The sequence below is a fragment of the Chionomys nivalis genome, chromosome 22 (genome assembly GCF_950005125.1).
Source record: "Chionomys nivalis chromosome 22, mChiNiv1.1, whole genome shotgun sequence".
Lineage (NCBI taxonomy): Eukaryota > Metazoa > Chordata > Mammalia > Rodentia > Cricetidae > Chionomys > Chionomys nivalis.
In genome coordinates this window covers 29,569,340-29,583,851 of record NC_080107.1, presented here as the reverse complement: position 1 = coordinate 29,583,851, position 14,512 = coordinate 29,569,340, and the positions used below count along the sequence as shown (strand labels likewise).

At 38.9% G+C, this 14,512-nt stretch overlaps 1 protein-coding gene across 3 annotated transcripts in view; it reads left to right on the top strand.

Moving 5' to 3' along the window:
• The window catches only part of Mbd5 (methyl-CpG binding domain protein 5), a 124,730-nt gene that overhangs the window by 59,295 nt on the left and 50,923 nt on the right, over positions 1–14,512 (top strand). For all 3 annotated transcript variants that reach the window (XM_057754462.1, XM_057754463.1, XM_057754464.1), the window contains exons 4-6: positions 1,157–1,259; positions 2,448–2,628; positions 7,301–9,436. In XM_057754462.1, coding sequence (XP_057610445.1) covers positions 1,157–1,259; positions 2,448–2,628; positions 7,301–9,436 — 2,420 coding nt within the window. The remainder of the gene's footprint in view (positions 1–1,156; positions 1,260–2,447; positions 2,629–7,300; positions 9,437–14,512) is intronic.

Here is a 14,512-nt window from a genome sequence, read left to right as displayed (position 1 = left end):
CACATGAAACAGGATATTGTTCTCAATGCATCTGACCAGAAAGATTAAGGGAAGGTTTTTCTAAATAGTCGCAAATAAAATTAATCTCAAAGCATATATAAAATTCAAAGCAGAGTATGCATTTATGTTGTAAAAATCAACCTACAAATAATAAAATGTCCTAAGATGCAAATTCTGTTTTTAATCAATGTAAGTAAGTAGTACAGACTTATCCTTTCGTCTGACTTAATACCTACTGTGTAGACCTGAAACTGATCCATGCCTACTTATTTGAGTGACTCCAGAGCCTGGGCCTGTGACCTACAAAGCTCTAAATTTATGACTACCGAACACTCCATTTCTTCCAAAGCTCACCATTTTCTGTCAGTTCTGCCTGGTACCTCTCTCCCTTTCTGTACAGTCTTTCTGCTGGGTAGAATTTGAAGTAGATGACTCTTCTTCACACACTCGGGCTGGGAAGTCACCTGCATGGAGGCTCTTCCACCTCACAGAGTCAAGCAGTAGACATAGGAGGAAAATGTTATCTCCTTTTTGTTGTTGTTGTTCTTTAAAACTTTCTGCTTTGAACCTTTTCATGTCCCAGTTTCACTTCCTCCCCAAGGAGCTTAAGCTTAAAGGTTCAAATAAATAGCTTTGCTTTTCATAATTTTTGTTGTTTCTTTCTTTCTTTCTTTCTTTCTTTCTTTTTTTTTTTTTCATTACAGGCTTTCTCTGTGTAGCCCTGCTGTCCTGGAATTCACACTGGAGACCAGGCTGGCCTCAAATTCATAGCCTGCCTCTGCCTCCCAGGTGCTGGGACTAAAGTCGTGCACCACCAATACCCAGCATACTTGGCGTATTTTTCTACTTTCTTTCTTACCTGTTTATGTCCTTTCTTAAGAATAGAATCCCATCTTTGATCTATTCCTGGTTTTCAAAATGCTTTCTTTCATCTTCTATGAATATATGTATTTTTCTGAGAAATATTTCTGTTCCAAAGAAAGAGATAGTGTTAAAGTCTGTAATTTAGTAGCTAACATAATATTGGCAAAGAAAGTGTTTTTCCTCATAAGGAAAATATTATCTTGTGAAGGGACAGTAAGTTTATAAACTGTATTTTTTTTATAGTATGTGTCATCAAAATTATTTCCTGACTGTTTTTAAACTATTTTTACAGTCCCAGTGGGTCTTTGTTATCTTGCTTGGAGCAGGTTAAAACATACCTGCTTACTGATGGAACATGCAAGTGTGGCTTGGAATGTCCTCTTATTCTTCCCAAGGTAACCGTCACAATCGAGTGCAGCAGTGTTTTGCTTTGGGTTGTGGTTTTGGCTTTTGTTTGGTTGTTGATATTTTATATCTTTGCTTTTCTCATTTGGTGCCTTACTTTTATGTTATTTTCTATTCTTTAATTCATTGTAATTATTTTATTGAACATTGGAATGCTTAAAGATTTAAAGAAATGTTTTTCATTTTCAAAGGTGACATGGTGACTGTTTCATTGTGCCTTTGTTTATAGTGTAGCACGCTCATTCGCTGCTGTGGCTGCTCAGCTCTAACATTCTTCTTAGCACTGGTATCCATAAATCTGCCACAGATACTCTTAAAATCACAGAGTTCATCTCTAATAGCAAAAATATGGAGTCGCCTTACTGCTTTACAAAGTAAAAAAGTTATTTAAAAGGGTGAATATTTCATATGAAAATAGGCAGTTATTCTCTGAAATGTGTATTTGCTACTAATTTTTAAACTAAAGACTAAAAAAACACCTTTTCTTTTTTTATGTTACCATATTTAACTACTGGGTAGCTTCATCTGGTCTTGGTGGGAGAAGAGATGCCTGGTCTTGATGCAGTTTGATGTGCCAGGGCTGACCGGTGTACAAAGGAGGGGGAGGAGTGGGTGAGGGAGGGCTGGAGAAGGGCAAGCTTTGATCAGACTGGGGAAATTAATTAATTAATTAATTAATTTAAATAAATAAATAAATTTGGGGAGATTTATATGGTAAATAAGAATTTTTGACATATAGTAGACTTTTAGATCACTGAGGCAGAAATATTAATATAGCAATAAAAATAAACAACAGGGAAAGTAAGCATGTAGGGATGTTGTGGCAAAAATCAGGCTATAGGATGCTGTGGCTTTCCATGTTTTTCACTGTGTGCACCATTTGTTTCTGTGCTGTTATGCCATCAGGAGGTGTCAAAATCAGAGATATCAGCAGATATTATACCCTTCCCTATGTTTAATTAGCTTAGCTATCATAAAATGTGTATAATTTTCATTGTCTCAAAAATATTATTTGGTCAGAAGTATTTTTGAATTATGTAAAGTTATTTTTCTTCCATTTCAAACTTCAGAGGTTTAATTCCTATTCATAGGTACAGCATTTCTCTTTGTAACCAGGAGTTTTTTTATGGAATATTTTCATGGACCTACAATAAGCAGATGCTGTGGTTTTTTTCCAGGTGTTTAATTTTGATCCTGGAGCTGCTGTGAAGCAGAGAACTGCAGAAGATGTTAAAGCGGATGGAGACGTCACAAAGCTTTGCACCCACAAGAGGAAGATCATCGCCGTGGCCACACTCCATGAAAGCATGGAGGCCCCACACCCTTCTCTGGTGCTCACCAGCCCTGGAGGAGGAACAAGTATGTCACATGGCTGTAGGGTTAGACAATCTCTCTGACTCACTTTGCCAGGGATTTCCCAGGCCATAGTTTGAACATCCACAGTTTTGTGTGTTCTGTCATTTTATCTGAAAAATTTCTCAAATTTTCTTATAGCATGCAGTAACAAAATCAAAATCAATTCTAATCAGCAAATTAAAATTTTATTTAAGTGCCTTCAGACAAGCTAACAGGGAAAAAGGCTACATTGTTTCATAAGAAAACATCCACTTACATAGGACTAGATATTAATGGATAAGATCAAGCCCCAAATATAGCTTAGCAATATTATTAGAAGTTTTTTATCTTTCTATATTTTACTTTATTATTAGCCCTTAGAAGTTTGTTTGTTTTCTAATGAAAGACAGAAAGCAAGTGGATCCAGAAGGAAGGGAGGAACTAGGAGGAGCAGAGCTGAGGGAAACTGTAGCCAGGTTATATTACTTGAGAAAGTCCATTTTCAATCACAAGTCAATAAAAGGAAATTAGCCATGTTAGTTACTTAGTCATAATAGCTGTTTATTAAGCACCTACTCAAGTACAAATCACTTGGCCCAGAAATTTTTATGATATACTCCCAACACAAAACACATACACACATTCCTTTTTAAGTAAATTTTTAGTACGGTTGCTTATTGAAGTGTGTCCACGTATGCATGCACATAGATGGTCGCAGTGTAGACGTGAAGATCAGAGGACAATGTGCAGAAGCAGTCTCTCTCTTGGGTCAGACCCAGGTCTTCAGGCCTGGTGGGAGGGGCCTTTACCCACTGAGCTGCCTCACTATCCCTGACACCGCCCCCGGGACAAACTGCAAAATCACAGGGAAGTGCCGGGGAGTTTGTTGGAGTCCCATCTGCTGTTAAGTTTGATTGCCTGCGTTGGACATAAATATTTTTCCTAACATCAAATGTTCCCTGATGAGGAAAGATATAATGTAGAAATAAATCTGAATGTAGAAATAAAGGACATTCCCCTATGCCACCACAATCCAGTGCGTACTGGTGAAATTCCATGAGCTGTCATGTAGTCTATGTTAAAGTTCCTTTTACTCTCCTGCTAATATCTCTTCAGCTTCTTTAAAAGTTCATTCCTTTTTAGAATCTAAAATAGAATCAGGGATTGTACACTATAATAAGCTTTTACTTATCTTTCATCTTCAGTTCCCCAGTGTGTGTCAGTCTTTGATGACATGACATCTTAAGGCACAAAGGCTAGCTTTGCAGAGTGTTTCTCCGTCTGGATTTCTTAATTGCTTCCTCACATCACAGTTCTGCTCACTGTGGTAGGAATCATGTTATATCTTCACCAAAAGACACATCATGTCAGCTAATCCTGTGTTGATAGCATTAAATTTGATTACTTGCTTAAGATTGGGTCCATTCGATTTTTCCACTGTTAAGGTATTTTTCCCTTGATGAGTTTGTACTCTATGGGATGACTTGAAGCTGAGGAACTTCTGCTCATAACACTTATGTGAACTCCCTTCAAAACAGCGCAGCCTGTCTAACATTTAAACAGTAACTCTGAATGGATGCAGCTGAGCTCCCAAGTGTTTGCTTAATGGACAGTTGATTCTGTCTCACAAAATTCTGAAAAATGTCGTCATGATGCATGTAACGTATAACATATAATTATCCCAGACATAGTGGCAGAACTCAAAGACTAGGGCTCAGAATCAGAACCAGCTTTGAAAAATAATGTAGACGTGCAAAGAATTGAGACTTTATTCCCAGCATGAGTGTGCCATGATTATTGGATGATGCGGGAAATAACCAGAGTCGAGTAAGAGACTAAATAATAATAAATGAACGGGGGCCAAACTATTGAGAGCCCTGAATACAAGAACATAAGCACATGATACACATAATCGAAAGGACTGAGGGCAAGAGTGCAGAGGACGAGAAACTGGCCTTCAGTTGTTGTTGGCATCGAGCTGCTGTCCAGTAGTCACTAACTCTAAACGAGGAGTAATCGAAAGAACTGCTCCACTGGGGTAGGTGAGGAAAAAAGCCTTTCAGGGAACTTCTTTCTCAACAAGCCTAGTTTTTAAAATACAAATTGTCTCCAACGTTGTACAGGTATATTTGATAGTAACAAATTATTTAAAATTCACCGTTGCTCTCCCACCTTAGTGTGGCTATTATCACTTTGCAAGTATATGGCACATGTGTTATATATATTCTATTTTTAAGATATATTTATTTTATATGTGTTTACCTGCATGTACGTATGTGCTCAAATAAGGATGTCTCATCTCCTGGAACTAGAGTTACAGGTGGTTGTGAGCTGCTGTTTGGTTGCTCGGAAGCCAACCCAGTCCTCTGTAAGAATAGCAAGTGTTGTTAACCACTGAGCCACCTCCAGCCCACACTGTGCTTAACTGTGCTGATCCTGTATGCTTTATATCACAACATATTCCATTCTCCACAGTCTGGATCTAGGTCTCTTTTTGCTGTACCTCTCCATACAAGTTGTTAGTTCTTGTAATTAAAGATACAGTGAGAAGTATGCCCCATATCCCTTTAGAATGGTTTGTGTTGTTGAATTAAGTGTACTACTTTACCAGCTACAGACTGTTACCATAAACTAAGGTTTAAGTAATTAAAAACTTCAGACTTACTGAGGCAGTTTTCACCTCCCTCTAGCATAAATATTACCTTAGCTTCCCATATGCTCTTTCCTGTGTCCTACTTGACTACACTCGGCAGCGCCTGACCAGTGCCAAGCTTCACCCGTGCTGACTGCCCTTAGCCCCTGTCACTCAGCGTCAGCCTGGCTCTTGTTTGTCTACTTAACATTCCTGCTGTTTTAAAGATAGTAACAATATATCCTCAGGGATAGAAGAAATCCTTTCTAAATCATAACTATTGTATAAATTCTGTTAGCTGAATATTTTAAAATGTCACTACTGTCGTATCTGAATCATGGAACTATAGATAATTATGTAAATATATTGATAACTAGAAAATATGCAGATGGGTGACTCATTACTATATAGAATATAGTCCATGATCTTAGTACTACATTAACCCTATTCTCATTATACACCAGATACAATGTCCTGATATCTTAACTCGTGATTTCTTTAATTAAAAACCTTTGATAATTCCCTCTATAACAAGAAAACTATCCTCAGTTCCATATATCTTCTGTCCTCTGTCATGTTGTTGAGTACGAACATTATCACTCTTTCAAAGAACATCTGCCGAGCTATAATCAGAAAGTCTACGTATTCCAAGGAGGAAGGGGACACGTTCACTTCTCTCTTTGTCCTGGCATCTGTGTACCCAAGGTTGAGAAATGCTGTCTTAGAAGTTAGTATATGATTTGACCTGTATACTCTTTTGGCACATAGTAGAAGTTGATTCATTTTAAGTGTGCAATTATCCCTTTAAGTATATCTCTGATTGCAAATGAATCTAAGTATAATTGCTAATATGTTTTTAAGTCTCAAAATAGATACGGCAAATATGTAGTATGATTGGTGCCACTTTCATCGCCTTTGCCTTAATAGACTTTCTGGCATTTTCTCATAGAGTACAGCTATAGCCGCATTCTTTTCAACACAGCTCTCTAAGCAGCCAGCACAGATTAGTGGGAATTAGCATAGGAGAATATTATTCGGCATTTTTGTTTCAGAAGGTGCAACTTTATATAATACATAACTCTCCTTCGGGCCTTAAAAAAATTAAACCTAGAATTCTGACATGATAGGCTAAAAATTCTGTATGATAAGCCAGCTTCCTTTTGTTGCCCGTATTCTGTCTGATCTCCAAAGGAACTGAAGGAATTCCAGAAGGATGGAGAAGTAAACTGATGCAGAAAGGGAATACTCAATTGCAGCCCGGTGCTGAAGACTCTAATACCCCAACTAAATTTTAGATGAGAAGTCTGTCCTTATATAAAAGGATTTTACCTAAGTTGGCAGACTAAAACTATCTTTACAATAGGAACCAATTAAGAAATTGTGTTATAGAGTATTTTGGAGATGATAGGAAGCTCTAAGTATGATCGGATCACTACATACATTATTACCATCTTGCCGTTAGAGGGACTGGAACTTCATTCACTCGAATCACAGAAATTAAGAGCTTACTCTTACAGTCACAATTTGGGGATAAGGAGCTCTTACCGTAGCATCTGGGGAGGTTTTGTTCAAGTAATTGAAACAGTAACAGAGTAACACATTGTCTTGTAGAAATAGCAATTTATTTAAGTAACGTAAGAAAAAGTGCCACAGAGATTACAACTTTCCATTATGACTGTTCTTAAAATTTGCAAATTTAGTAAAACAGTAACAGCGCCATCACCATCTGGGCTGTCAGTTTTGATTTTGCAAATTCTAAATATTAAAATGGCTAATGTGAGTCTGTGCTGACTGTTATGCCCATGTTTTCTTAAGAAACACGGAGTAAACAAGTGTAACAATTATCAAGAACCTTTCATGAACTATTGGTGAATCATGTACTTTGTTTAAAGTTTAATATAGCTTATACAAGATTTTTAGTTGCATAGTGTTACAGCTTCTGTTCGTAAATTTGTATTCCCAGGTGTCCTTGTCTCACCCTCCTAAATTTTCTCTTTCCCTCCCTTTTTCCCAACACAAAGTAATCGAGACAATGAACGGAATTGTTTTCTCTCTGTCACTCAGATGCATCTCCGGTAGCACCTTCACGGGCAGCAGCTCCAAGATCAGTAAGAAACAAGTCTCACGAAGGAGTTACAAACTCTGCAATGCCTGAATGTAAGAACCCTTTCAAGTTAATGGCTGGATCAGCAAATGCCATGGGAAGACTATATGTGCAAGACCTGCCTGGAAGCCAGCAGCAAGAACTCCACCCTGTCCACCCCCGACAGAGATTGGGCAGCAGTGAACATGGACAGAAATCTCCATTCCGTGGCAGCCATGGAGGCCTACCCAGCCCAGCATCATCAGGTTCCCAGATCTATGGAGATGGCTCAATCTCTCCAAGGACTGACCCGCTTGGAAGCCCTGATGTCTTCACAAGAAATAACCCTGGTTTTCATGGAGCTCCCAATGCCAGTCCTATTCACCTGAATAGGACTCCTCTTTCTCCACCTTCAGTAATGCTACATGGTTCTCCAGTGCAGTCATCCTGTGCAATGGCTGGAAGAACTAATATACCTCTTTCCCCAACCTTGACTACAAAGAGTCCAGTAATGAAAAAACCAATGTGTAATTTTTCAACTAATATGGAAATACCACGAGCAATGTTCCACCACAAACCACCCCAAGGCCCACCTCCCCCTCCTCCACCTTCTTGTGCTCTTCAGAAAAAGCCATTAACATCTGAGAAAGATCCACTTGGCATCCTTGACCCTATTCCTAGTAAACCAGTGAATCAGAACCCTGTTATCATTAATTCAACCAGTTTCCATTCAAATGTCCACTCTCAGGTACCTGTGATGAATGTAAGCATGCCTCCTGCTGTTGTTCCTTTGCCAAGTAATCTCCCTTTGCCAACTGTAAAACCTGGTCATATGAATCATGGGAGTCATGTACAAAGAATTCAGCATTCAGCTTCAACCTCCCTGTCCCCTTCTCCAGTGACATCCCCAGTGCACATGATGGGGACTGGAATTGGAAGGATTGAGGCATCGCCCCAAAGATCACGCTCATCTTCCACATCATCCGATCATGGAAATTTCATGATGCCACCTGTAGGACCCCAGGCCACTTGTAGTGGCATGAAGGTTCTGCCTAGGTCACCAAGGTCAACAATAGGTTCCCCAAGGCCATCAATGCCATCAAGCCCTTCTACCAAGTCTGATGGACATCATCAGTACAAGGATATCCCTAACCCATTAATTGCTGGAATGAGTAATGTACTTAATACCCCAAGCAGTGCAGCTTTTCCTGCCACATCTGCCGGAAATGGTTCTGTAAAGAGTCAGCCTGGTTTGCTGGGAATGCCTTTAAATCAGATCTTGAACCAGCACAATGCTGCCTCCTTTCCAGCAAGTAGTTTACTCTCAGCAGCAGCCAAAGCACAGCTAGCAAATCAAAACAAACTTGCTGGTAACAACAGTAGCAGCAGTAACAACTCTGGAGCTGTTGCCAGCAGTGGCAACACTGAAGGACATAGCACTTTAAACACCATGTTCCCTCCAACTGCCAACATGCTTCTCCCTACAGGTGAAGGTCAAAGTGGTCGAGCAGCACTAAGAGATAAGTTGATGTCTCAGCAAAAAGACTCGTTACGGAAAAGAAAACAGCCACCTACCACAGTGTTGAGTTTGCTCAGACAGTCTCAAATGGATAGTTCTGCAGTTCCTAAACCTGGACCCGACTTGCTAAGGAAGCAGGGGCAGGGGTCATTTCCCATAAGTTCAATGTCTCAGTTACTACAGTCTATGAGTTGTCAAAGCTCTCACTTGAGTAGCAATAGTACCCCGGGTTGTGGGGGATCGAATACTGCTTTGCCTTGCTCTGCTAACCAGCTGCATTTTCCAGATCCTAATATGAATTCCAGTGTTCTTCAGAACTCACTGACACAGAGCATACCTTTAAGAGGGGAAGCCGTGCACTGCCACAATGCAAACACTAACTTTGTTCACAATAACAGCCCAGTCCCCAACCACCATCTTGCAGGTTTAATAAATCAGATTCAGGCTAGCGGGAACTGTGGGATGCTCAGTCAGTCGGGCGTGGCTTTAGGAAACTCATTACATCCCAATCCACCTCAGTCAAGAATTGCAGCGTCCTCCACTCCAGTGATACCAAACAGCGTTGTTAGCAGCTATAATCAAACAAGTTCTGAAGCAGGTATGATTTTACTAGAAAAAAGTACCCAAAGGTACTAAAGTTTTCTACAGTTTTTAAATTTTTGTACCAAAATATTTATTATGATAAGAAATGTTCCTTTCCCCGTTGTGAAGATTCTCACTTCTTTGGTATTTATAATGCTATTTACAGAATGGTAGGGCCTTGTCTTTTGGAAAGGATGCCAGCTAAGAGGATTCCATGTGTTTTGTCATTTGTTGTCCATCTGTGTCATTTTGAATATTGTTTGACTTTCTATTGGTTTCATAACCATTGGACTGTACACTGCAAAAGAAGCCATAGAAGGCAAGGTTTCCTGCTTCATGAGATGTGTCCTTGGTCTTCACCCATATAAAAGTTGTTTACCGAGCTTTAATTTGTATCCAGGTAAATGAAGCTTGCCTTGAAAAATCCAAAAATACAAAAAGAAGGGGATTTTTTTTTTTTATTGCTGCTCAAAAGAAATAGGTGAATGGGTAGGAAAGGTCACTAGAGGGTGTGTGAAGTAGGAGCTCTCTTCAAGTGTGTTCCTTATGATTTGTTCAAGAAAATTCAAGCATGAATATGGCTACTTCCTTTTAAAACAAAAAATTAATAATTTAAATTTCCTAATAAAATAAGGCTTGAAAACCTGATTTCCAGAATTTTTTATCATGGAATTGGTTTAAATTTTCTCAAACTAAACTATGTTTTTAGCATCAGTATTGAGGTTTTGAACCCAAATTAAGTATAAATCTTCATCCACTATTAATTGAGGCAAATTTAAGCCAAAAAAAAAATAGACACATTAGAAGAAAAGAACTATGTTTTGCACAATAAAATCCTTAGAAATTGTTATAAAAACAACTATCCTAGAACACTAGAGAGGTAAACTAATTCAAACAGCAGAAAGTTGGTCCTGGAAACATTAGAGAAAACCCCTGAAGCCCATCACTGACGATCCCAGACTTGTGGGAAACAAAAAGGAGGAAATGAAAGGTGATTGCAGGGACACCAGCATTCGTATTAAAACTAAACTGTTTGCGGTTGGAAATACAGCTCAGTGGTCAACCCCTTGTCCTACATGCACAAGACCCTGAGCTCAGTTCCAGCCCCACAGAAGAAACTCCAGATTGCTGGTACTGGTTGGGAAACTGCCGACACCTTTGCTGATGTCACCATGTAGACGTGACAGGCTTCATTATGCCACTGTGCTGGAAGAGCGCTCTCATCCACATGTCTGGGAAGGTGACGTCAAGTGTGCGCTTTCCTGGTGTTGCCACCTTACACGCCATCCTTCACAGTTTGTGTTTTGTGTTGTTTTGATGTCAGTATTCGATGAAGAATTGTACAATGATCTTTTGTGTTTAAAAAAAGAATGCAGGCTTAAAAGATAATTTGAAGCGAGTAGTGCCTTCCTGATATTCTTAATTTAAGGACTCTGGTGAAACTATGTGTCTAGCAGGATGATTAAAGGGTGCATAAGGGGCTTCCAACTTTTCACTGACTCATGCTGTCTTAGCTAATATTGTACAAATAAAAGTTTAATATATGCACTTAGAAATTAAAACAACATCAAGTTCATACGTGTTCCAAGATGTACCATATTTATTGAGCATGCCTCAGTCATTTTGCTGAAGCCTTGTTAGTCTCATTTATTATTTAGTTTTGATATTCTTTACCATAGTTTGCTTCATGTCAGGTCTATGTTCATATGTGCAAATGTATGTGTTTCAATAATGATGTATTTCAATGTTTCTATTATGGAAAAGACCTACATTTATTTATATTTTTGGGTTTTTTTTTCCTGATTGTCAAGTTTAGATTTATTTTATAGAGCCTCAGTCATTTGTTTTCTTGTTCCATTTATCCGTCTAAACATTTATCCGTCTAACCTAGATTGCTATTGCTGGGGTATCAAGGCACATGGACTGCATATTTATTAATGTAAGAAAGGCTTTCGCATATGAGTAACTCAGAGACTAATGACGGATGTCAGGCAATGTTATGCATGTGACTGAGCATGTGTGGGTTAACAAGACATATACATGGTAAAAATCTAGGTCAGTTAAGAATTCAAAAACATCAGACCTAATAAAATTAAATAATAATTACTATATGGATCTTACTACAGCTGGTTATGAAAATGAGTTGATTTACTGATGAACTCCTTTAGAGAGATAATATTGAGAAGGACTTTACCCCCGTAATTCTTTTTGTTATGAAGCAAATTATGTCAGCTGAATGTGCTGTCATACTTGCCTGGCATAAATACCTGTTTAAACTGATACTTGTTCTTTTGATAACCCTCATTGAGCAGTGAGGCTGGGCATTCAGAATGAGGCATCAGAAGATAGCACAGCTTTCTCTGTAAGAGTAAAGAAAAAACACCTTTTGGTCTTTTGATGTTGTTTCGAGGTAAGGTACATAGCTCATGCTGACCTCAAACTCATGATCTTCCTGTCTCAGCCTCCTGAATTCAGGGATTGAAAGCATGTGCTCATATATTTTATTAGTGAAATGCTGCGTTAGCTGTCACGGATTACCTGTTACTCATTCATCATCTGTATAGTTGTTCATAGTGTAAAGTGTTGTCTTCATTTTACAGGTGGAAAACTTGAACCTCAGAGAATCTCGCTATCCACAACCCTATGACTAAGCCAGGATTAGAGCTCAGGTTTATCTGATCCTGAAATACCACCTTCCCAGCTACCCAAGTTCATCTGAATTGTTTAGTCTCCAGAAATACTGTTTTCCTTTTCAAATAGCACACTAAGTCATATGACAATCCAAATATGTATATTTTTAATATTCTTTTAGATAAAAGCCAGTTCTTTTTGCCTTCTGTCTTTGGAGTCTGATATCATAGAACACAGGATTAGAATGTTTTTGTCAAAATATCAAGAGAATTCCCCACATATGTGAACCACATTTGGTGACCTTCCTGACTGACAAAGGAACAGGTCCCTGTGGGTGATGTTTCTGTGGACCTCTGAAGCAGTACAGTGCCAGTTCTTCCCTTCTTGCATGGCTTCATGGGGCAGAAGCAGATGGCTAGGAAGCATGGTCCAACTTTTCATTCCCAACAAAGTCTAAGCACAGCTCAGGTGACCTACCCACCCCAGTGCCTTGTCCAGTCTTTAAACAGCAGGTCAGAAATATGAAGACATTAAGAAATAACTTGTTCTCGTGCTTAACTCAGTAGGTAACTAATTTTCAAAATCTCATTATTATTGTGTGTCTGTGATGTGGGGAAGGAGTGCACGTGCCAGGGCACCCATGTTAAAGTCAAAGATAACTCGGACAGAGTCAGCCCTCTACTTCCACCTTGGTGTGGGCGCCCGGGATTGAACATAACTAAGCCTGCATGGCAGTTGCCTTTGCCCTCTGACCACCTCTCTAGCCCCTCAAAATCTCCTTTAAGGAGGATCATTCTATCTTTAAAAACTAAGAATATTGGTTTGCAAGCCAATATGTGAATTCTGGATTTACATTTTTAAGTATAGAGTTCAGTTATAGGAATTACATGCAAAGAGTGTGGCGAATATATAAAAAATACTAAATTTCTTTATTCTAAAATCTTAAGGCTATGTGTTTTATTGACTCTATTGAGTGTTTTAGTTTTCTTTCCATGAATGCTTCTAAATATTCTATATTGAAGTGTGTGCAAGTGTTTCTTTTGAATATTGAATTGCAAGGCAAACCTAATATTTCCATTGAAGAATTTTTAGTTCATAACATTAAGATTCTTGGTGATATACTTAAATGGTCAAATAATGTTCTGGTGGATCTGGAAACCAGACCTCAAAATCCCTAGACCCCGGTCCAGTCACACAGTGCCAAACACACTGTTCTAGAAATACATAAGCAGTGGACATTTATAATAAATGTCCTGGGGCCTGGGAGATGGCTTTGTCAGTGAAATGTTTGCTGTGCAAGCAAGGGACCTGAGTTTGGAGCCCCAGCACCCTTGTAAGGAGCCATACATGGTCGCATAGTCCTATAATCCTAGTGTGGGAAACAGAGGCAGAAAGACCTGGGATTGGTGACCAGCTGATCTTTTACATTGCTAAGCCTCAGGTTTCGTAGGAGACCCCATCTGAGAAAGCACTGTGAAGAACAGTAAAGGAAAACAGCTCACACTGGCCTCACCTCCACATGTGCTCTCCTGCACACACCCACAAACACATACCACACATATCACATGGACACAAACTTTTCAATTTTTTAAAAAAGAAAATTTACCACCTAAGTGTGGTGTTCTGGTTTAGAGGGGGTCAAAAATCAAGTGTCCTTGACCAGCAAACTTCAAGTAGACCCAACACCTGTACCAAAACACAGGTCCTGCCTACATCCACACAACTAGTCCCTCCCTTGGTCCTGTACACAGAGTACAAACAGAAGGATTTAAATTATTGTATGAACATACTTAATAACAACCTTCCTGTTTCCCATATGCTAATGCCATTAAACTCTTTTAACTATAAAATACTTCTTTTTCCTAATAAGGAAGAATCAACTCAGCTACGTGACATTATAATGCTCTGAGGGAAAGGAGTGTTGCGTTTGTGTCGTAAGAGAAACTAACACATTTATTTGCCTTAACTCTTAACTCTATGCATCAGCTCGTCAGGATATAAATAAACCTTTGAATAAATACATGTTCATGAGTATTTACGTATATAAGTGTGTATGTATATTTTTACTGCAAACGAAAATGTTTTCACTCAGCACAAAATACATTTGAAACTCAGGACAGCTAATAGAATGGTAGGTATGAGGCAGTGAAATCATGAGACCGCAAAAAACTACTTTGTATAAAAGACTATGATGTATTTAAGTTTTAGCTCTATGTGTTTATTTATTCTCATAACATGCCAGTCTAGAAAGCAAAGGAAAGTTACACCCTGCACTTCGAGAGGAAATAACAAATGCAGACAGACAGATATGACAATGTTGAAGAGACAGGTATGGGACGTTCATTAGCCTGAAGAAGGTGGCAGGGGCACCGTGACAGTTGTTTCTGTTGAATGCATTTCATACTAAGTTTTTAAAGCCTTTATTTTCTTCCCCTTATGATGCATGTGATCTGCAAGTTTA